General features: G+C 40.3%; 3 protein-coding genes across 11 annotated transcripts in view; 1 reads left to right on the top strand and 2 right to left on the bottom strand.

Annotated features, from left to right (window-relative positions):
- POFUT3 (protein O-fucosyltransferase 3) overlaps positions 1–2,233 on the bottom strand; it is a 72,741-nt gene extending 70,508 nt beyond the window's left edge. The window contains exon 1 of the mRNA XM_078069629.1: positions 1,769–2,233. The gene's annotated coding sequence lies outside the window, so the exon portion shown is untranslated. The remainder of the gene's footprint in view (positions 1–1,768) is intronic.
- MAK16 (MAK16 homolog) lies at positions 2,205–15,284 on the top strand. Its single transcript, XM_036095856.2, has 10 exons — positions 2,205–2,392; positions 4,930–4,979; positions 5,072–5,181; positions 5,288–5,352; positions 5,953–6,104; positions 7,066–7,120; positions 12,722–12,796; positions 13,416–13,526; positions 14,470–14,535; positions 14,670–15,284. The coding sequence occupies exons 1-10, from the start codon at positions 2,378–2,380 to the stop codon at positions 14,862–14,864; spliced, it is 894 nt and encodes a 297-aa protein (XP_035951749.1). The 5' UTR covers positions 2,205–2,377; the 3' UTR covers positions 14,865–15,284.
- TTI2 (TELO2 interacting protein 2) lies at positions 13,304–24,177 on the bottom strand. 9 transcript variants are annotated; one of them, XM_036095852.2, is made up of 9 exons: positions 23,892–24,176; positions 23,061–23,776; positions 21,764–21,950; positions 20,869–20,961; positions 18,997–19,184; positions 18,782–18,925; positions 16,366–16,528; positions 15,307–15,479; positions 13,304–13,497 (listed from the first exon to the last, which is right to left on the bottom strand). In XM_036095852.2, the coding sequence occupies exons 2-8, from the start codon at positions 23,705–23,707 to the stop codon at positions 15,375–15,377; spliced, it is 1,527 nt and encodes a 508-aa protein (XP_035951745.2). In that variant the 5' UTR covers positions 23,708–23,776; positions 23,892–24,176; the 3' UTR covers positions 13,304–13,497; positions 15,307–15,374. The 9 variants fall into 9 exon arrangements, with proteins under 9 accessions (XP_035951745.2, XP_035951746.2, XP_035951747.2 ...); XM_036095853.2 differs by having other exon boundaries at positions 23,061–23,773; XM_036095854.2 differs by having other exon boundaries at positions 23,061–23,773; positions 24,132–24,171.
- Positions 24,178–24,409: the final 232 nt, after the last annotated feature.

Below are 24,409 nucleotides of genomic sequence, written 5' to 3'. Positions count from 1 at the left end.
GGGGAGGGGGAAAATGGGTGAAGGCAGTCAAAAGGCACACACTTATAGTTACGAAAATGTCATAGGCGGGCACCTGAGTGGCTCAGTCTGTTAAGCATCTGACTCTTGATTTTGGCTCAGGTCATGATCTCAGGGTCCTGAGATTAAGCCTTGGGCTTCACACTCAGTTCTGAGTCTGCTTGAGATGCTCCCTCTCCCTCTGCCCCTCCCCCCACTCTGTCTCTCTCATGTTCTCTCATTCTAAAATAAATAAAAAGCCTTTTTAAATATGTCATAGGTATTTAATGTGCAGATCGTGATTAGAGTTAAAAATAAAAAGTATGAATTGCATATTTGAAATTTGCTGAGAGTAGATCTTTAACATTCTCATCATTAGGAAAAAATTGCAATTATATAGTGACAGATGTTAACTAGACTTACTATAGTGATCCTCTAGCAGTATATACATCTATCAATCATTATTTTGTACTACTGAAACTAATATATGTCAATAATAAATCAGTTTAAAAAGCTATTCATTGGATTCACCTATTGGTGGTGAGCAGGAAAGGAGTATTATTCTAAATCAACCTGAAAAATATATCACTTCTCCTACTTAAAACAATTTGGGGAGTGTGGAGTGGTACACCTTGTGAGTATTATCTAGCTTTTGATTTCTTCCACATTATTATTTAAGAAGCTTCATCTTTTGATTTACTTTTTAAGTAATCTCTACACCCAAGGGAGGGCTGAACTCATTACCTGGAGACCAAGAGTCATAGGCTCTGCTACTGAGCCAGCCAGGCATCCCTCTTCCATATTATTTTAAACTTGATTTTATTAACATAAAAGGGCATTGTATGTGTGACTGCCCTCTAGGTCTTTAAACCAGGAAAGGCAAGTAGATGAGTGAGAACAATCAAAATTGTTGTGTTTTTTTTTTAAGATTTTATTTATTTATTTGACCGAGAGAGACAGCCAGAGAGGGAACACAAGCAGGGGAGAGGGAGAAGCAGGCTTCCCTCGGAGCAGGGAGCCCGACGCGGGGCTCGATCCCAGGACCCTGGGATCATAACCTGAGCGAAGGCAGACGCTGAACGACTGAGCCACCCAGGCGCCCCTCAAAACTGTTTCTTATGAAGCAATGTAAACTATGCATTTAACATACCACCAGTCATCATATAGCCCCCTTTTTCAAATGGGATAGTTTGCTAAAGGGTAACTTGCCTAAAGATACTTAGTAAATACCAGTTGGTTTTCATAACCTAAATTTGGCTCCAAAAACCACTGCCAAATCAATGGTTTCCAAGAGGGCGTTTTGTTTAAGATTTATTTAATTATTTTTAGAGGGAGATTGACAGCGGAGGGGAGGGACAGAGGGAGAGGGAAAGAGCGAATTCTCAAGCCACATCCCCGCTGAGCAAGGAGTCCGGGAAGGGACTGGATTCCAGGACCCTGAGATCACGACCTGAGTCGAATCCATCAGTTAAGCCTCAGCTTAACTGACTGAACCACCCAGGCACCCCTCCAACAGGGTGGTCTCAATTCATAGTTTTCACCTGTATGCAGCAAATACATTACTTATGATATACTTAGTTATTTTATAATGTAATATGCAAAGTAAGTGCCCATCCTTATTCTGAGATTATGCCTTTTTTGCTCTTTTGGTATTAAACTGGCCTTCCTTGAGAAAAACGGTGTGAGCTACTAAACGTTTTTTTTTTCTTGTCAAATTAAAAAGAGAGGGACAAACTTAATCCTTTTTTTTTTTTTTTGCTTTTAATATTACCTAATCCATAAATGTCAAAGGTCAAGACCCAGCGTCACACCAAACAACAGCGTCTGCAGGGTTAAGCGAGGGGGAAGTGAGTGCGGGAACGCGGGTCTCAGGTGAAGAAGGACCGAGTTCGAGCTCCACAGCCCCGGCGACGGCGGAGTGAAAGTAATGCAGCTCCGACGGCTAGGCGCTAAGGGCCGGCGGGCGGCGGACCGCGCTTTCCCGAGCGCACACCGGGACAGAGGAGGCCCGCCGCCGGCCTGGGCCAGCCAACCCTCAGGGGCAGTCATAGACCGCGCTTTGGACAAGGGCGTGCCCAGCGACCTCCCCCTCCGCGCCCCAGGCCTTGTCCGAAACCTGCGCGGATTGGCAGGGGGCCGCTAACCGTGTTTACCGTCCCAGAGGGAGACCCGGAACAAGACGTAAGGCGGTATTAGCCGGCCGTGACGGACCGGACGTGGCGGTGGACGCGGAAGTTGCGCCGCCAAGGGGCGCTACGCAAGCCCGAGAAATCAAAACTCTCGCGATAGGTGAGACTAGGTTCTCCGGAAGTGATTTTCCGGAAGAAGCATGGCTGCTCCCTAGATTTGGCCAGGCTTTGCCTTCTGAACCGCGGACGCCATGCAGTCAGATGATGTGAGTGTCGTGTTTGTCTGCCACCTGGGTTCTCCTGCTTTAGGAGACTCAGAAGCCACATACTCAGCTGGCCCATCGCATTAGCCTCGTGTTGCTCCAGAACCGAGGCTTCTAGAACCCCGATTTCCGAGCGTGGGGCTCTCACGTGTCTACTCGGGATCCCCAGCCCGCTTCCTTAGCTGGGTGAAGGGGCTGGAATACCGTCACTTCAATCCACAGGGTTGGCTTATCCAGTCCGTGGTACCCAGCAATAAAGGACTTTGCCTATGGTGTCACTGGACGTGGGAGGCACGCGCGGGTGGGGGGTGAGGCGGGGGTTGGTATGGCCAAGTTTGAACGTGAAATTTAAGGATCCCTTTCTTCCACGTGTATGTTACTTTTAAGTCTGCTTTTTCTGTGTTAGGTTTTTCTTTACATTTGCTCCATTGTCTGCCCAAGTCATAATTTTTTGGAAGCATCCTCGATTCATTTATTTAATAATGTTTTTTTTATTTTTAAAGATTTTATTTATTTTTTGACAGAGATAGCGAGAGAGGGAACACAAGCAGGGGGAGTGGGAGAGGGAGAAGCAGGCTTCCCGCTGAGCAGGGAGCCCGATGCGGGGCTCGATCCCAGGACCCTGGGATCATGACCTGAGCCGAAGGCAGACGCCCTTCGATTCATTTATTTAGTTACATATATGAGAAATACGAAAGTGTTTACGGTGTGCCAAGTACTGTGTAATTACTGGAGATTTAGTTTTTAATAAGCAGACAAAAGACCTCTTTTCCTGGAGCACTCTGGTGGAGGAGACAGGTGGTAAACACGTGAACAAATTGAAAACCATTGTACTGTGTAATAATACTGTGAAAGTAAGACCAAGGTTGATGAAGTAGAGAGTAATTAGCAGAGACCACTTCAGACAAAGCTGATCTGGGAAGGTTTCCTTGAATGGAAGACATTTGAGCTGAGATCTAAAAGATGAGAATAAGCCGTCATTGAGGGGCTGAGGGAAAAGCAAAAAATCCAGGCAATGGGAACAGTAAAATGCAAAGATCTGGAGGTAAGAGAAAAGGAATATATTAAAGAATACCAATGTGACCTGTGCTATAGGAATCGAGGGAAGAGGGAGAGGTAATGAGTTGGATATGCTTGCAGGACAAGATTATGTAGAGTCTTGTAGGAAGTATTTTTAGGGCTTCTAATGGGAAATGACATCTGACTTATTTTGTGAAAAGTTGTGTAGTTATGTGAAAGGCTTTTGAAGGAGAGAAAGAATGAAAGCAGGGAGACTAGAATATGATGAAAGTAGTTTCAACCAAGGTAGTAATGGTGGAGAGGAAAAGAAGCGGATGAATTTGAGATCTGTATTATCGGTATAACTGAAAACACCACGTGATCCATTCAGTGAAGGGGGAAAGGGAGAAATCAAAGGATTTTTGGATTTGTCCAAATAGTTCAGTGGTGGTTATATTTGTGCAGATGGGGAAGGAAAACAGTATTTTGAGAGATGTGGAATTGAGAGCTTCATTTGGTTGTTAATGTGTGTGATACCTTTCAGACTTCCAAGTGGAGATGTCAGGTTGACAGTTGGGTGTATATATACTTCGGCTCTGGAGAGAAGTTTGACCAGGAGATGACAATTTGGGAGTCATCAACTTACAGATGATATTTAAAGCCACAAGCTAGAATGAGCTCCTACTTTCCCAGTTTGATTTCCTCTCACCTGTTTCCTGTCATCCCCCACCAAAGACATCCTATAAAATTCTAAAAATGTTATTCTATTTGTTTACACTTATTTATGTTTTAGGCTTTAACTTCTTTAAAGCCTTTCCCAGTTCCTCAGGGCAGCTCACTTGTCAAAGGCTCTTACAAACTTCTTTTGTGGCACTTAGACTAATGCTTTGTGATACTTTGTTTACATTTCGTTCCCACTAAATAGATAGATAAAACTGTTTAAGGACTATACCTTCCTTGATTCAACAAATACTTGAGTACCTCCTGGGTGTCAGGATTTGGGGATATCAGTGCCTTACGTAAATATACAATCAATGCTGAAAGAATAAAGTACACGTTAGTAGAAGATAGCAGTAGATGATTTTCTTTGCCAGATGAGATCAAATTATGGTACATATATCCAACAGTCTAGTACTGTGCAGCCTTTTACAATGGATAATGAACATATTAAGTAAAAAAGGAATGTTACAAAATATATATACATCTCATTTTTGTTAAAAATACAGGCATACTGGTTGATGGAAAGTACATGTATAGAAAAAAATTCAAAAATATTTACAAAATTCTAATGAAATTTTATCTGTGGGTCATGGGGTGATGGCTATTGGCAATTTGTATTTTCTTTTTCTACAAGAATCTGTGTAAAAAGAAAACAGATCAGACTATTTTACAAAGCATTTCTTCCTCCTCTCATTCCTCAAAGACCCCTTTGAGACTTCCTCAGTAAACCAGGGCACTGCCCTAGGGCATTGTTTTCTTGAGTTAATATTCCCATCTGTTGGGTCAAAGCAATTGAATTGGGTTTTTTCTTTGTCTTGTAGGTTATCTGGGATACACTAGGAAACAAGCAGTTTTGTTCCTTTAAGATTAGGTGAGTCTAGATTTGCATATTGAACAAAGATTCCTTCAGTTGCCCTCTTGGTAACCCATCTTATAATTTTTGCTCTTTTCCTCCCATTCTAGAACTAAGACTCAGAGTTTTTGCAGAAATGAATATAGCCTGACTGGACTGTGTAATCGGTCATCTTGTCCCCTGGCAAACAGTCAGTATGCCACGATCAAAGAAGAGAAAGGTAACTCCTCAGTTTTAACTTCCATGAGAACTAGCCAACAGCTCTTAAAAGGATGTTCTCTAGTCTCTCTGTAAATAATATTAATGGTATTTACTTTATCCTGCAGGACAGTGCTACTTGTATATGAAGGTTATAGAGCGAGCAGCTTTTCCTAGGCGTCTCTGGGAACGGGTAAGACTTAGGACATAAAATTACAGTGATCATTAATCAAGAGCAAAAATGCCACATGCTTTTCTCTCTTCCTTGACCATAGCTGGATTAAACTTTTAATTAAGATTTATTTGTTTATGAGGGGCACCTGGGTGGCTCGGTCGTTAAGTGTCTGCCTTTGGCTCAGGTCACGATCCCAGGGTCCTGGGATGGAGCCCCGCATCTGGCTCCCTGCTCAGCGGGAAGCCTGCTTCTCCCTCTCCCACTCCCCCTGCTCGTGTTCCCTCTCTCGCTGTGTCTCTCTGTCAAATAAATAAATAAATCTTTAAGAAAAAAAAAAGATTTATTTGTTTATGAGAGAGAGTATGAGCGGGGAGGTGGGGGTGGGCAGAGGGAGAAGCAGACTCCGTGTTGAGCACAGATCCCAACACAGGGCTTGATCCCAGGACCCTGAAATCATGACCTGAGCCAAAATCAAGAGTCAGATGCTTCACCAGCTGAGCCACAAAGGTGCCCCTGGATTAAATTTTTGAAGCCAACCTCCTTAGGTCCCATGGGTATCATAGCAGTGAAGACCTAATAATTTACCCTTACTCTTTAAGCTTTCTTTTTGCTTGATAGGTTCGGCTTCATAAAAACTATGAGAAAGCACTGGAGCAAATAGATGAAAATCTAATTTACTGGCCCCGTTTCATTCGACACAAGTGTAAGCAGAGATTCACCAAGATCACCCAGTACCTAATTCGAATTAGAAAACTTACACTAAAGCGACAGTAAGTATTTAGATCATTCATTTATTATATTTATTTTTTAAGCGTCTTTCTGTGGGTCATATTAGGAAGATGAGAGATTATGAAATCTCTGGTAATGCTTCTTATTAAATCCAATTTCGGATAACCTTTTATGATATGCTGACAAGAAGAAAGTTTATCTCCAGTTAAAATTGTGCCCTTTGATGTTGCAGGATTTAAAAAACAGCTTAGTAAAATTTGATGATCCCCTCCCTGTCTGAAAAGCAGCTTCAGAAAATTTTCTTTATAACTCCCTGACAGAATCATAAAATTAAGGAATTGACAATGACCTAAAAATTTTTAAATAAATAAGAATGTAAGAACTGTACTCTAAGTTCACTGAAAACTAATTTTTAAAAGTGATATGAAATCCACAGAATTGAATATCTTCCTAAGGAGTGATAGATCCTAATACTTCTTCATTGTGACCTGCAGAGAAAGCTAAAGATGGCAGTCTTCTACAGAAAATTCTTTTTCTTTGTTAACTGAAGCATTAATCTTGGCATAGCGAATGCCCTCAGAAGTCTCAGAACGCCTAAAGAAAACAAAAAGTAAAATACATATGAAAATGTCTGACTTTTTATAGCATTAAATACCTAGAAAATTGTTAAGTATATAATCTTGGCTATATTGAGCTGAACCTACAAAATCAACTCCAATCCTTTTTTCTTCTCATTTTTTTTTAAGACTTTATTTATTTGTCAGAGAGAGAGAGTGCGTGAGCACACAAGCAGAAGGAGTGGCAGGCAGAGGGAGAAGCAGGCTCCCTGCTGAGCAAGGAGCCCCACGTGGGGCTCAATCCCAGGACCCTGGGATCATGACCTGAGCCGAAGGCAGACGCTTAACCGACTGAGCCACCCAGGCATCCCTCTTCTCATTTTTTTTAAAGGTACACGCAGAATGTGCACTTGGGTTTTCTGATAATGTGTTTTATTTTCCGTAGGAGGAAACTTGTTCCCTTGAGTAAGAAGGTGGAACGGAGGGAAAAAAGAAGAGAGGTAACTTATTATTTTGGTATTCATAGCTTCTGTATTTTCATTGAGGGTAGGGGTGTGTAGGTAGGGATCATGAAAAAGATTCAGTCACTATTGTCTGTGAACTGCTCAGGCCTTGGGTTCACTAATGGATAATACTGTTGTATTAGTTGTATAAGATACCGGATATTCATATTTTAAGTTTATGACTTTCAGGGCAGGTTAAAGTAAGGGTTCTTAGGTATATATATAATGGAGAACAGAAGGAATACCTTGTCTGAAATTCTTGAGGTTAAATGTCTCAGAAATCACACCTTTGGTATGTTGCCTTTCTTACACATCACATACTACTCTCAGCAGGGTTTGAGCACTCTTTTTTCTTTTTTTTTCTCCCCCCCTCCCCCATGGTAAACCTCTTTAATTCCCATTCCCTATTTCCCCCATCTTCCCACCCACCTCCCTTCTGGTAACCGTCAGTTTTCTGTAGTTAAGGGTCTATTTCCTGGTTTGTCTTTTTTTTTTTTTTCCCCTTTTCTTGTTTTGTTTCTTAAATCCCACATCGGAGTAAAATCCTATGGTATTTATCTTTCTCTGATTTATTTCACTTAGCATTATACTCTCTGACTCTATCCATGTCGTTGCAAATGGCAGGGTGTCATTTTTTTATGGCTGAGTAATATTCCATATATATACACGCTTCTGTATCCATTCATCAGTCAGTGGACACTTGGGCTGTTTCCATACTTTGGCTATTGTAAATAATGCTTATAAACAGTGGCGCATGCATCCCTTTAAATTAAAGTATTTTGGTATATTTTGGCTAAATAGCCAATAGTGTGATGCCTGGCTCTTGGGTAGTTCTCTTATTTTTAACTTTCTGAGGAATCTCCATACTGTTCTATAGTGGCCGCTCCAGTTTGTATTCCCACCAACAGTGCAAGATGCTCCACATCCTCACCAACACTTGTTGTTTCTTGTGCTGTTGATTTTAGCCATTCTGACAGTGTGAGGAGATACCTCATTGTAGTTTTGATTTGCACTTCCCTGATGATGAGTGATGTTGAGCATTTTTTCATGTGTCCATTAGCTATCTGGATGTCTTCTTTGGAGAAATGTCTGTTCATGTCTTCTGCCCATTTTTTAATTGGATTGTTTTTGGGGTATTGAGTTTTATCAGTCCTTTATATATTTTGGATATTAACCCTTTGTCAGCTATATCATTTGCAAATATTTTCTCCCATTCAGTAGGTTGCCTTTTAGTTCTGTTGATTGTTTCCTTTGCTGTACAGAAACTTTATTTTGATACAGTCTCAATAGTTTATTTTTGCCTTTATTTCCCTTGTCTTAGGAGACATAACTAGAAAAATGTTGCTTATGGCAGATGTCAGAGAGATTACCCCCTGTGCTCTCTTCAAGGATTTTTATGGTTTTGGGTCTCATATTTAGCTCTTTAATCCATTTTGAGTTTATTTTTGTGTATGGTGAAAGAAAGTGGTCCAATTTCATTCTTTTGCCTGTGGTTGTCCAGTTTTCCCAATACTATTTGTTGAAGAGACTGTCTTTTTCCCATTGTATATTCATTCCTCCTTTGTCAAAGATTAATTGACAATGTAATTGTGAGTTTATTTCTGGGTTTTCTGTTCTATTCCATTGATTTATGTGTCTATTTGTATGCCCGTACCATTCTGTTTTAATTACTACTGCTTTGTAATATAACTTGAAATCTGGACTTGGGATACCTCCAGTTTTGTTTTTCTTTTTCAAGATTGCTTTGCCTATTCGAGGTTTTTTGTGGTTCCATACAGATTTTAGGATTGTTTGTTTTACTTCTGTGAAAAATGTTGATGGTATTTTGATAGAGATTGCATTTAATGTGTAGATTGCTTTGGGTACTATGGACATTCAGTATTTGCTCTTCCATCCCACGAGCATGGAATGGAATGTCTTCCCATTTCTTTGCATCCTTTTGAATTTCTTTCATCACTGTTTACAAAATACAGGTCTTTCACCTCTTGGGTTAAGTTTATCCTTAGATATTTTATTGTTTTTCATGCAGTTGTAAATGGGATTGTTTTATTTCACTTTCTGCTGCTTCATTATTAGTGTGTAGGAATGAAACAGATTTCTGTACACTGATTTTGTATCCTGCGACTTTACTGCATTCATTTATCAGTTCTAGCAGTTTTCTGGTGGAGTCTCTAGGGTTTTCTATTTATAGTATCATGTCATCTGCATACAGTGAACATTTTACGTCTTCCTTACCAATTTGGATGCCTTTTATTTCTTTGTGTTGTCTAACTGCTATGGCTAGGACTTCCAGTACCATGTTGAATAAAAGTGGTGAGAGTGGACATCCCCGTCTTGTTCCTGACCTTAGGGGAAAAGCTCTGTCTTTCCCCACTGAGGATGATTTTGGCTGTAGGTTTTTCATATAAGGACTGTATTATGTTGAGATATGTCCCCTCTAGACCTACCTTGCAGAGAGTTTTTATCAAGAATGGATGTTGTACTTTGGCAAATGCTTTTTCTGCATCTGTTGAAATGATCCTGTGGTCTTTATCCTTTCTCTGAATGGTGTAATATATCACGTTGATTGTTTTGTGAATATTGAACCACGCTTGCATCCTGGAAATAAATCCCACTTGATCACGGTATATGATTTTTTTAATATATCGTTGGATTCGGTTTGCTAATATCTTGTTGAGGATTTTTGCATCTGAATTCATGAGAGATACTGGCCTGTAGTTCTCTTTTTTGGTAGTGTCTTTGCTTTTGGTATCAAGGTAATACTGGCCTCATAGAATGAATTTAGAAGTTTTCCTTCCTCTTGTGTTTTTTGGAATAGTTTGAGAAGAATGGGTATTAACTCTTCTTTAAATGTTTGGGAGAATTTGCCTATGAAGCCATCTGGTCTTGGCCTTTTGTTTTTGGGGAGCATTTTGATTATTGATTCCATTTCATTGCTGGTAATTGGTCTGTTCAAATTTTCTGTTTCTTCCTGTTTTAGTTATGGTGGGTTATAGGTTTCTAGAAATTTATCCATTTCATACTAAGTTGTCCAAATGTTGGCATATAGGTTTTTATAATACTCTGTTACATTTGTTTGTATTTCTATGGTGTTGGTTGTTATTTCTCCTCTTTCATTAGTAATTTTGTTTATTTGGGTCCCCAGGGTTTGAGCATTCTAATCAGATACACTAGTAGCTCTGCAGTGAAATATAAGAAGGTTCACACTAGATGGAATTTCAAAAAACTTTTTAAGGAGCCTTATGTCAGTTCAGGTCATATTAGGCCACTAAATTGAGTTTTTTGGATTTTGAAATTAGTTATAAGGAATTGATTGGGATTATTTGTTTCTTTGAAGTAAACTGCACAGCTTTCTTACCAGATTAATGAATAGTGATGGTAATACCCTGCTATCCATGGAAAATCTAGTCAGGAAATGCCAGCCTTTCTTGCAGAGAGCAGTCTGCCTGTCCACCTCACTGGTACCTCATTCAAGTTGACTTTTCTTCTGCTTTTCAAGACCTAGGAATTAGCTTTTCCTCACAAGTTCAAATTTTCAGTTATTCTGGGTATTTGCTCTGCATACTTCCCCTCTACCAACAGACATTTCCCTGATCATTTGTCATATTCTATCAAGAAATCACTTTAATAATTTGGTGCTTTTGTTCCTATTACTCATACAGAGTTTTGGACTTCAAATCTGTTATAGCATTGGTCTCCAAACTGTTCTGATTTCTCACCAGAGAAATTTTTGAACATATGCTCCCTGGTATATTATTTATAAATGTTATTATACATATATACTTTCACTAATAGGTATATTATAATTAACATACCTGTTATTGATCTAGTGAAATGAAGGTCTGGTTCTTTGTGGAGAAGAAATTTGTTTTTAAGGGCTCTCATAACTGATAGGTACCTCAGAGACACATCAGGAAGTGAATCGTTGATAGTTTACATTAAGTACTGGCTCTGCATTTTTCATTCTTCATCAGCAGTTTTGCAGAGGTTTTTATTCAGATCTAGCTAGTGAGTTTGTTTCTTCCCGGATTGCTAAACAGGTGTTCTTGCAAGCCTTTCAGAGGAAATTAAGTTGTTCTGATTTTACCAAATAAGTTTGAAGCCTTCTGAAAAATGTCGATTTGGAAGATTTTTAAATCAGCTGGAAAATTATGTTTCCAGATTGTTTGAGTGTGTGATTTATGGGAGACGTGTTTTCACAATGTCACTTATAAATGTTATCACTTTCCTTTTTCAAATGTTCTATCCACAGAACAAGTTTAAAAACATGTTAAACTCACTGTTAAAATATTGCTTTTCTCTTGAAAGAATGGAGTAAGTGTATTTTTTAAAGCTTCTGTTGTTACATATTACAGTCATTTGTCATCCTGGAAAATTCGGAACATTTTTCTTTTTGTGAAAAATGCATAATTCTTTTAAGTTGTACAACTCTTTTTAAGTACTAAACAATTAAATAGTATACCTTTATAACTCTGCCTGTGGTATTGCAAAGTATTCAGTATCTATAAACCCACTTAAGCAAACATCAACTGTATGCTGTAATCATGTGAATAAAGTAGTGAGATCCCCATTTTCAGACTCTGGACAGTATTTTTCCCTCAGGTTATCTTCCTCACTGTATCGGACACACAGCTATTTGCTTTATGGCCAGAGTTAAGGTACCAGTGTTGTTATGCATAAAAAAATATAACTTAATTTTTAAAGAAAAAATACATACACAGCAATTTTGACTATTTTCTGCCTGCATCTCAGTGGATCGCCCTTGAGGTGTGAGCACCCACTTTAGAGAACAGTACAGAACATCACGATAGCCTTTTAACTGCTCATGTGCCCCAGTAAGACTTTAAAATTTTATGATCTTTACTATTAAATTAATGCAGTCTTAGGCGAGAAAGATAGATTGAGGTTAGATTTTTATGTTTTGGTTGTGGGTGGTAGTTTGATACCATGTATCATTATCGTTTTTGATGCGATCACTGGAGGAAGAGATTTTTAATCTATTTTTCTGTCACATGGAGTCTAACATGGTTTTAGAAAAAGTAGGAGTCAAAGTCTCGATTTCCCTTTCTCAGCTTTTACAAAATCTGTTTCAGGATTGGTCGTTTTCTTGTGGTTTTTTTTAAAGATTTATTTATTTGACAGGGCGCAAAAGCAGGGGGAGCAGGAGAGGGAGCAGCAGACCCCCTCACTGAGCAGGGAGCCCGATGCGGGGTTCAATCCCAGGACCCTGAGATCATGACCTGAGTGAAGGCAGATGCTTTACTGACTGAGCCACCCAGGCACCCCAGGATTGTTCATTTTCTAAGACACTTAAATGTATATAGACCTACATGCTTTGTGTATCTATGAAAGGCTTCGTTAGAATTTAATTTAAAATGCTATTTATAAAACCATTGGAATTTTTAAATTTAAAAGGTTCCCAAAGTTTAAAGCAGGAATATATCTGGCTGGAGAGGCATGAGTCCCGGTGATAGCCAAGAGGGGGAAAAAAGTGATTTTTTTTTTTTTTTTAAATAAAAACTTGGTTTCTTCCACTTCTACAGGCTGAAAATGAGTATTAATGAAGTAAATGGGTTTACTCAAATTTTTCTATTACAGGAAAAGGCATTAATAGCTGCTCAGCTGGATAATGCTATTGAAAAGGAATTGCTGGAGAGACTGAAACAAGATACGGTGAGAAAGCCAGAAACTTTGGGATGTAAATTTTATTTTTTAGACCAATAATATCATGCTAGGAAATAGTGGGGAAATGTGTTTTATTTTCAAAGATGCTGGAAAGAGCTTCACTTTGATTTTGTTCCTGGAATAAAACAAATATATAGGCCTTGGCTTCTCCATTTTCGTTCCAGATCTCTGTATAAAAGGCATGCAGTTTTGATCCTCCTGCATATTACCCTAGTCTTCTAAGGTTCTTCAAAATGAGTTTTTAATTCTCTTTTTAAAAATTAGTGTCATTTAAAAGACAGATGAATAAAACTTACTTTTTCCTTATCATTTCCTTCCTGTCAGCAAATTTACGTTTGTTCCAACCCATGGGTTTTATACACTACTAAGTTTTAAGTGATGTGCTTCTATTCTTCATGGAAGTTACCTGTTTGATTTTAACCACTGATTATTTAAAATGTGCTTTTAAAGACATTGTCGGTTCTAGGCTTGAAATTAATACAGAAATATTACTACTTATCGAATTAAGTATTCTCATTTAATCACTGAGGAATATGCTTATTGGACAGTGGACTTCAAGTGTAAGATTGAGATGTCATTAAAGCCAGTGTGTGTTTCTGTCCTTCAGTATGGCGACATCTACAACTTCCCCATTCATGCCTTCGACAAGGCCCTGGAACAGCAGGAGGCAGAGAGTGACTCTTCAGATTCTGAGGAAAAAGATGACGAAGATGAAGAAGTAAGCCTTGTTTGTTTGTTTTTGCTTCATCAAGCAGTAATCTGTAGAACTAGATCTCTTTACGTGTACTTGAGAGAATATCATTTTCATTCCCCTAACCAAAAATAATTCTTTGGTCATTTTTTTCTATCATGAGGTTAATTTTAGTTCAGCCAACAAACTACACATTGACAATTTTAATCTTACTTACTGGTATTCTAAAATTTTTCCTGCAAGGGGACAAATGAAGAATCCTCATTAGCTGATAGAATATACCATTAAGGAACCTACTGAATTTTATACAGGATTTAATTTCACTATTAATATAGGGGAGGTACTGGAATGATTGTATTTTTAGGAAAAGGCCAGATTTACCAAGTAGTTGCTTAATCACATGGTACACTCAAATAGGCACATAGGTGTACTTTTTTTTTTTTTTTAAGATTTTATGTATTTGACAGAGACAGCAACAGAGGGAACACAAACGGGGGGTGGGAGAGGGAGAAGCTGACTTCCTGCTGAGCAGGGAGCCCGATGTGGGGCTCGATCCCAGGACCCTAGTATCATGACCTGAGCCGAAGGTAGATTCTTAACAACCGAGCCATCCAGGCGTCCCCATAGGTGTACTTTTCCTAGTAGTAACCCTTTTTTGATATTTGAAATTAATAGGTTTAATTAAATGTACAGAATTGTTTGTAAAGCCCTACCTATATACTGATTTTTTTTAACAAATTAAAATGAGGATGTTTTACCTCTGATGATTTATATTAGGCATGAGAATTGATATCCCTGAAATGTTTTTAAATCAGAAGTATTAAACTTGGAGATAAGTAGATTTCGGTTGAGCCTAATAAGTAGACTGTCAATCTGTTTGTTATTTATGCACTTATCAGAGAATAAAACTAGATGTGTAAGCTGAATTTTCATTCTGTATTTTGAACTTAACAGCTCTGTGTTTTTTTAGGATGTGGGGAAGAGAGAGTTTGTGGAAGATGATGAGGTGGATGAGAGTGACATAAGTGATTTTGAGGTGAGATTTTGGGCCTTCAGGGAAGAGAAGGTTTCTGAACACACCGGCAGATAAATTCTCTGGGTCTAAATTGAGAGTACAATGAAAGGAGTTTGGGGGATGAATTTTCTCTTTTCTTTTCCTCTCTGTATCAGGATATGGATAAACTGGATGCCAGCAGTGATGAAGATCAGGATGATAAATCCTCCATCGAGGAAGAAGAAAAGGCCCTTGATACCAGACATAAAGGCAAAACACCCTTGAAAGGACCCTTGCGGAGAAAACGAGCCTATGTGGAGATAGAGTATGAGCAGGAGACAGAGCCTGTGGCCAAGGCCAAAACAACGTGACTTTTCTTCGGACATTCATAAATAGGACTGAACACTTTCAACATCCTCCTTTCTTTTACCATAAACGTGCACACCTCCAGTTTTTGCTCTTTCATATGGTACTTAACACAATATTTGTGTTTTTAATATTTATGCTACTTCTGTGGTGCACAAAATCTGGGAGGGAGCGGAGGAAGCCTTAAGTTGTGAACAGAGTATTTTTATAGTGTTGGCATATGCTTTGAAGTAACAGCTTGAGCCCAAGAAGCTTAACAGATGAATTTGTGGGTGTAAATATTTCTAAATTTTAAATGCTATCCACCCGTTTCCTTGGCGTCCGCCCCCCCACCCCCCAACTTTATTTAGAAATGTCCAGACTTTTTTTTCTTGTTCTCTTTTCCCTACTTCTGTGGGAATAAAAGAAGGAAAAAGAAGGTCTAAGTTATGTTTAGTGTGAAAATACCTTTTTTCTTAAACAATTCCATTTACACAGTTGGAACAAGAAGCCTTCCTGCTGTAGGAAAGACAAATTTAAGTTCCGTCGCAGGACGCGCCTTCAGACACCTGCTGCACTTTTCTGATACAGTTCACCACCTTGCTATCTTCACAGCTTTGGAGAATTTTGACCAGGAGACCCTGAAACATGAAACCAAACAGGCTTTTTTTTTAATTGATATTTCTTTTCCTTTTACCTTGGTTCTTCTTTCTTGGTACCATACTCAAAGAAAGGATGAACAGACAAGACTAGACAGCAGTTTGTGGAACAGATGTTAACGTTAAAAACAGTGTTGGTGTACATGGAAGGGTCCTGCTGGCTCAGGAAGAAGCGAGCTAATACCAGCCAATGCAAATCAGATTGGATCCAGGGGCTCGAAAACTGCCTGAGATGAAAGAGCCAACACAAAGTAATTTGAATAAGCTGATAACAAACTACAGTATTTCTAAATACTTTTAGGATATGAATTTCTTTTCACGCTGCTTTATAAATTTAAATTGAAGATTTCTAAATGGAAGAAATGAGGCGATAGTTTATTAAATATATATAAATATACACACACAGCTATTATATGCTTTGGCTTTGAGAAGTTAACTTTTGTGGAATATGAAACTAAAGGAAGAACTCCCATGTGGATATGGAAAAATACAGTTGCCCTGGAAAAACTGGAAACATTTCTGGGATCGATCTGAATCACTCTACTTATATTATTACTCCTTGGTGGTTTATAGCTCATTATTTCACCATTTAAAAAAAAAAATTCAGATGACTAAAACAGAACTTAAGTTTTATAAACTCTTAATCTTTTGTGCATTTTCTGTCCTCACCCCAGAGACCTTACCTTTGGTCTAAATTCTGAAGAGCTTTAAAAGAAAAATAAGGTGTTAATCAACCTCTGTTGAAGGCTAGCGGTCTCCAAGGTGGGAACCTGCACCCTCCATGTTCATTTACAAACTTGGTCAGGCATGTGAACAGTAATTATCAGTCATAGGAATTACTTAAGGACCAGGTTGCAGACTCTCTTACCTTCACCTGTCCTTGAGAACAGTGGTCCAGGAGAATTAGGCAATCTGTGGCTTCCTCTAATAAGGTGTTCTTAACAGGCTCGGGTGTAAGGTTTGGATCCTTTGCTACATCGCATATCAGTTTCAGGAGAGCCTTCAGTAAGACCACAAGTCTACAGGAAACTCTGGAATCAAGAAGAGAAAGTTATGTTCATACTCTAAATCAGGATATTAAAACATTTCAAAGGCCGTCTAAGTTGTAAAGCCCTCATTTCCTAAAGGAAGGAACTAAAGTGCTAGAAGCAGAACTAGAGACCAGACACCAGATTTCTTAACTGCGAGCCCCTCTTTTTCTCTGCAGCATAGTGTGTACCCATATACACACTCTGGCCTAAATACCTTGCTCCCTTCCAGAAGCTTGGTTCTACTGTAAGGAAATAATCCCTCCTGAAAAGGAAGAACTGGGATCTCCCCTTACCAGGGGCTTAGACCTTAGGCCAGAGAAGAAGAAATGGTCTACAATACTTTAACGTTTATGTAGTCTTGCGCTTGGAAATTTTTTTTTTTTAAAGATTTTATTTATTTATTTGACAGAGATAGCGAGAGCAGGGGGAGTGAGAGAGGGAGAAGCAGGCTTCCCACTGAGCAGGGAGCCCGATGTGTGGGGCTCGATCCCAGGACCCTGGGATCAATGACCTGAGCTGAAGGCTGACACTTAACGACTGAGCCACCCAGGCATTGGGCCTGGAAATTAAAGTGAGAGAAAGAAACTTGGTTTCAGGGACCTCACGGTCAATTAGAATTTTCTTTTTTTTTTTTTTAAAGATTTTTTTATTTATCTATCTGAGAGAGAGAGAATGAGAGACAGCACGAGCGGGAAGAGGGTCAGAGGGAGAAGCAGACCCCCCGCTGAGCAGGGAGCCCGACGCGGGACTCGATCCCGGGACTCCAGGATCATGACCTGAGCCGAAGGCAGTCGCTTAACCAACTGAGCCACCCAGGCGCCCTCAATTAGAATTTTCTGTCCTTTAGTTCCAGATCCTAGCTTACCATCAGTTAAGCCCAGCCTATTTACTTCAACTTATTAGCCTTTCTGAAAGTTTTTATCTTGACAAAAAAAAAAGATCTGGAAAAGGATAGTGGTGATGGTTGTACAAAATTGTGAAGGTACTTAATGTCACTGAGTCCACTTTTAAATGGTAAATTGTATGTACTTTTTTTTTTTTTGAAGATTTTATTTGACAGACACAGCAAGAGAGGGAACACAAGCAGGGGGAGTGGGAGAGGGAGAAGCAGGCTTCCCGCAGAGCAGGGAGCCCGATGTGGGGCTCAATCCCAGAACCCTGGGATCATGACCTGAGCCGAAGGCAGACGCTTAACAACTGAGCCACCCAGGCGCCCCTGTACTTTTTTTTTTTATAATAAAAAAACCTTAAAAGCCTTAATCAGAGCTGAAAAATAATTTGTAGTGGGAAAATATGCATACTAAACCATATTTCTGGGCAGAAATGTGACTGGAAGAATAAAAGTTTGCATCCCTCGATTTAGTAAATATTAAGCCTATTTCCTACGTTGTTTGCTGCTCAGCTTTCCTACCTGTCATCAACATAAAACCTGCTGTTTCCCACTTCCCAGCCCCACTCCTTCCATACAGGCATTCATTTTCTAACCTTCCTACTTGGGCCTGCCATCCATTCAGTCTGTTCTAGTCCATTCATTCTTATAATATTTGTGTATGTAATAACCAAGTACTGAGAAAATTTGTATACTCAGTATCCCAGAGCGGGCTTACAGTTCAGTAGGGAAAAAAGACCGGAAGTAAACAAAGACAGTCCAGTAACAGACATAACTAAGGGTAAAGACTTTGGGAACCTTCTAAGGAAATTAAGAGTATTATGGTTCAGAACAGATAGAGAGGTTTTTGGAGCACTGGACTCTTAGGTGAATTAAACTTTGTTGTCCATGCAAGAAAGTATTTGCTGACAAAACATGTCTGGGTTCCAGTTTATTGTTCCTGACACCAACCTCCAGCCAGAGTTGGAATGCTTTCTAAGCAATCATATCTTCAATTAGTATTCTCCTGGTCACTGCTCTGCAGATGTTCAAGTAATGTGTTATGAAGTTCTCTGTTCTCAATTAGATTTAAAAAACTTTGGGGTGAACAAAGTTAAGCATTGTATCACTTCTAAATAGCCTTTGAAATTCTAATATACATTATAAACCTAGAGAGAGATATCCCTGCAGTAACAATGGGTATATTTTATCTTTTCAATGTGACTTCCGCAGTTCAATATCCAATAGAAATGTAAAAATGGAGATATTCAAATATAAGGCATGTCCTTAAGACTTTGTACTGAAAGTACACCTGGGCAATTTCTGAAGAGAATATTGGCTGAGTTCTGCCCCTCTTGGCACACCTGCCTGCTTGGCTGTTTTACCTGGGCCATGCATACTGCATGAGAAGTTTTAGAGTTTCCAGTATCTTCAATCTAGCCTCCTCCTCTGGTCCATCATAAACCTCCAGATAACCAATGATGACTCGCTCCAGCCTCTTTAAGTGCCGGACAGTTAGAATCCCCAACCTAAAAAGGAAAGAGAAAATGTGGCACCAAGGAGATGAAGAGTAGGCCGGACCAGCAGCCCAGGCACTCGCCTCTTCACAAACGCTGGGAGGTTTCTCGCGTAGGTCCTGCGTAAGAGAAGGCGGTGCTCCGGCTCCATGTGGGTCAGGATCAACTGCAGTACCTCATCACAGTGCGTGGTGGGTCGAGCGGCACCTCCCTTCCAGTGCAGGCCTTTCTCGAGGACAGGGAATAAATCCAGCAGACACAGGAGCACAGCCTAGGAGGAAGTAATAGAACTGTTCGTCCGTTTGCATTCACATTCACTGACTGGTCTAGCAACTTCATTAATCTATCCTTGGGGTCCGTGTGATAGAATTCTGAAAGATACCAGTAATACATGAAGTGTATATTACTTTATATTTTCAAGTTTGTTTTACATCATCTCCAAACAAGTTAACACCCAAGCAGGGGGGAGTGGGAGAGGGAGAAGCAGGCCTCCCGCTGAGCAGGGAGCCCGATGCGGGGCTCGATCCCAGGACCCTGGGATCATGGTCTGACCCGAAGGCAGACGCTTAACGACTGAGCCACCCAGGCGCCCCTAACACCTCCTCTTCCAGACTGTTCTTTGCTAAGCTATGAAATGGGACCTTATGGGCACAGCTGGGACTTTAACCGAAATTATAGGAGTCTAAGTCTATTGCCACGAAATTTCTAAATTAAATTGATAGTTACACATACTCACAATAAAACTGCTCCTACAAAGAATCTACGATGGGGGGCGCCTGGGTGGCTCAGTCGTTAAGCGTCTGCCTTCGGCTCAGGTCATGATCCCAGGGTCCTGGGATCGAGCCCCACATCGGGCTTCCTGCTCAGCGGGAAGCCTGCTTCTCCCTCTCCCACTCCCCCTACTTGTGTTCCCTCTCTCGCTCTCTCTCTCTGTCAAATAAATAAATAAAATCTTAAAAAAAATAAAAAAATAAAAAGAATCTACAATGGTCCTCATTTGTGTCCAGTCTGACTACCCTATGTGAAGTTTCAGTATCTAAGCACTCCCTTCTAGCTCTCTTGGGATTTTTTTTTTTTCCTCTTAGCTTTGTTTTGTTTTTAAACCATCATCTAAAGAGCCCTAAACTTTTTGGCTGTCAATACCTGGATTCTCAATTTAATACTTAATATTTAAAAAGAAAGGTGGCTGGGGGGAGAGGGGAAGGGAGGACAGGCATTAAAAAAAGAGGCTATTTCTACCTCTGATTTTATATAACTTGTTTCTTCTGTCTTCAGAATGTTCTTGCCCATCCTAAAAAACTTCTGTTCATCCTTCAAATATCACCTCCTTCCTAAATCCTCCTAAAACCATCCCAACACCACCAAACCTGGTTAGCCACCCTTTGCTGGACACCCACTGCATTCTATACAAACCTCTTCTTAATAGATTTATCACCCTGTACTACAGACATGTATAAATACTCATTTATTTACATGTCTTTCCAAAGGGTTTCTTAAAGCCAGAAACCCTGTCTGATCCATTCACTCTTGGAACTTACAATGGTTACTCACACACAGTAGATACTCAGTGTCTTTGGGAAGGAAGAATGGCACTATAATACCCAACTTACAAAGAGTTTCAAGTGTGTGTTGATACAAAGAGGCAGAGAAGGACACAAGTTAATAAAAATAGAACTTTTCAGACAAAGCCGCCCTCAAGTGATATAGAATTGACCCAGATGGAAGACAAAACACTGGCTCTTCTGTGGAGACTCAGAAATGTGGATGCCTGCTCAGTACTGAGACATTTTCACTAGTCATTTGCTACCTCTTTATTTTCAAGTTGGCTATGACTTAGTCATCATCCTCACCTTCCAAAAGAGGAAAATGTCTCAACTATTCTTATTCACATAATACCACCTTCTACTCAAATTTGAGAACTGAGATTCACAGTTATAAACAAAAATTACAATTACCTGAATGAGGTTGTACTCTGGTGTGTACAGGTGGTTGAAAAGGGCATGGTAGAGGACCTGGGCTCTGTTATACTGGAGCAAATCAGCAGCCGGCTGCAAGCAGACAAATTACCCAATTAAAATTTTCCCAAGGTTGCCAAAATGTTGATCTTTTTTTAAAGATTTTATTTATTTTTGTGAAAGAGCGAGAGCGCGAGCGTGTGCACCCAAGCAGCGGGGAGGAGCAGAGGCAGGGAGCCCCATGCAGGACTCGATCCCAGGACCCTGAGATCACGACCTGAGCCGAAGGCAGACGCTTAACCGACTGAGCCACCCAGGCACCCAATGTTGGTAATTTTTGAAACTGAAGTATGGATACACAGAATCTATCATGCCATAGGATTCATTATACCACTCTCTACTTCTGTGTATATTTTAAAAGCTCCAAAATACACAGTTAAAAAAAAAGTTTCCTTGAGTAATATAATAATGGCTTGCATATTTGGATAAAACCTCTTTTAGTTTCTGATTTTTTTTGCTCCTTGAAAGTCAACTGTTAATTACTCAAGGTCTGGTTATTCAGTTTGACATGCAGGATAATGGTCCAGGTGTTATCGAGGAGGTACAATCTACCTCCTTGGTAGAAAAAAAGGGCTTTTTTCATCCCAAACACCACTTTCATATCTAACAACCATCCTCATCTAATAACTAGTGATGAGTTTCAAGATCCCTAAATTTAAATTCAAATCATAAGTTGGCAGAAGGAAAATATACAGAAAAAAATATAAATAAGCGAGTTTAGTCACATAACATTAATAGGAAGCTAATAAAAGATAAAAAAGACAACAATAAAATGGTATCATGATGCCTCAATCTGTCCCATCCACACAGATGGCCGACTGCAGAGGCTGCTTACCACATTCAGCACAATGTGATGGAGGCAGTGCACACCCAGTGTTTTGTTCTCGGTTTGATAGTCATCCGAGATGAGCAGTGATGGGGGGAGTACCCTCTCCAGATGTTCATTCAGCCAGGGTCGGGTGACCTGTTGCAGAGTCCATGAGAAAACATGTTTGGTGGCAGGGTTTTTCTTCCAGGATTCCCTACACGGAAATGTGAAACCACATTAAGTAAAGTGACACGGTGTTAATCAGCAAAGAAAACCAACCTCTTCAAGCTAAACAGAGCATTTTCTTGTCCTTGAAAAGAATACATCACACGTAACTCTTGATGTTATACTTTTAAGATTTAGATCAAAATAACTTACAGAACTTGCACTAAAAGAACAAAAAACAAATAACCTGATACTAAATACATTTAACAATGAATCAGCCAGGGCTCTGGGTCTAAAGCTTATCCAATGAGAAGGAGCCATTTATAACAGTAACTTGTAAAGAATCTGTGGTGATGGTGTGGGTGGTTACAGGGAAGATCTGCTAAAGGAGAGAGGAGTAAAAGAAGTATCTTCAGTATTATTATAAATATTACAAGGGAGCAAGTGAATCGATATTTGAACAAAAGCAATTTACAGCTTATAAAGTAGGCTTACACACTTTACTCAACCTACAAAATAACTGTGTAATAGATAATATTATCTTCATATTACCAAAAAAAAAATGCAACAGGTTCAGAAAGGCTCTCTGACCTGGTCCTACTCGGAAGCAATAAAAAGTACCAGACTACTTCAAAACTCCAAGTTCCTGGTAAAATGACAGTTATGTACACATTTTTCTCTCATCACTCTCGTGGTACTAATAGTAACATATAAAGTAGCAAGTGGAACTCACAGAAAATACTTTAGCTAATAGCAATCTAAAGGGCTTTTTTCATCCCAAACACCACTTTCATATCTAACAACCATCCTCATCTAATAACTAGTGATGAGTTTCAAGATCCCTAAGGGTATGTGTTCTGGTAAGAAACTTTAGTATAAATAAATGGGACAGACCTTCCGATGTCCAGGGCAGCTGTCAGGAGGACTGGAAAGAGCACTAGGGAATGGAAGTCTGACGACCTGGGCTCTCATGTCGAACTTGCCAATATCTGATAATGCCATTTATAGCAAACTGCAACCTTCCTGGGCCTTAAGAGATCTGCTATTATCACAACACCTTTATCTTACCATCGAAGAAACTCAGGTTCCTTTGAGCTCTAATATTCTAAAATGTTAGGCTGAAGCTCAAGTTAGTGGCCCTTTTGACAAGAATACTCACTTATTCAGATCAGGTTTGAGAAGCTCCATTATTACAGTAAATCTCCCTTTCTCATCTTCATTTTCTCCGTGCAGAAATCCTGCCACAGAACCACACCGAGTAACTCGGAGGAGTAAGGAGAGCACCTCTCCAGCAACGTCATGGGATCTCGGGCTGGTCCATGGTTGCTCCAAGCTGTGCGTGACCGCGAAAATATAGATGGGTCCTGCCAAGTGACGCAGGCCTATCTTCCATGTAGGACAAAGCAAGGAATTCTGGGCCGCCTCAATTTTCCCCAACAGTTTAAGAAACAGCACCCCAACTGCTGCCGCTTTCTCGGCCACTTGAGAGTGGCCATGACCTCTACCTTGCTGCTCCTTGGGTGGGGCTGCATACTTCTCTAGGGCTTCTGCCACCTGCCCCAGCATCTCTGGCATTCCGCGGGGCGATGTGCCACCACCCTCAAATAACTGATCACATTCTGTGGCTTCTATTAGAGCACCGAGGTCCTGAACTACGGCACTTCTGGCCTTGCCCCGTCCGGACTCCTGGCTGGTAAGACGATGCAAAACCTGGGAGAAAGACTGTCCGAGGGCGGAGGAAGGCCGCTCTCCCGGCAAGGAAGCTCCTTCCTGCGATGGGGATTCCCGAGGGCTGTCCTGCTCCATTCCTCAGACTGCGGCAGTGATGAGCGGGTCTCCTCCAGGGAGCCGAGACGGGAGGCTGGTGCGGATCTGCTAGAGAAAAAAAGATCACCCGGAGGCTGGAATTCTCCCGGAGAACGCAACTAAAACCAAATAAAACGGCAAGACGTCGGGGGGTGGGGTGGAGGTGGGGGGGCGCGAGTCTCACCCGCAAAAGAGTAAAGTCTGCGTAAAGGAAAAGATGCAGGAAGGGGAAAGGAGCCTCTCCGGGAGTAACAGAGCCTCAGACTCCCAACAGATCAATTATTCTTGCCTTTCTGAAGATTAAAAACAAACAAAAAACAAACAAACAAAAACAAAAACCCTAAGAGTTTAAGAAATAAACCCCTAAGGCATGACACAAACACTACCACGGGTGGTGCCTCCAGACCTTCCAGCACGGAGGTACCTATTGGGATCCGGACCCAGCTCGCCTCGCTGCCGCAAAGCACAAGGCTAGCTTCCGCCAATACTCAGGCAACACTTCGTCGTTTCACGGCCTGCTTGTCGTAAAGCAACAGAGACCAGGTTCCCCCAAAAAGGAGGAGTTTGGGCGAAAATTTTGCATAGACATATCCGCCCGCTAATTTTGTTTTTGTTTTCATTTATTAAGGTAGAAACAAAAGAAAAATATCGAAGATATTTTAAAATTATACCCAATTTTACTGTGAGACTGAATATATAAAG

This window comes from Halichoerus grypus, chromosome 3 (assembly GCF_964656455.1).
Source record: "Halichoerus grypus chromosome 3, mHalGry1.hap1.1, whole genome shotgun sequence".
Taxonomy (NCBI): domain Eukaryota; kingdom Metazoa; phylum Chordata; class Mammalia; order Carnivora; family Phocidae; genus Halichoerus; species Halichoerus grypus.
This window is presented reverse-complemented; position numbering and strand designations above follow the sequence as displayed.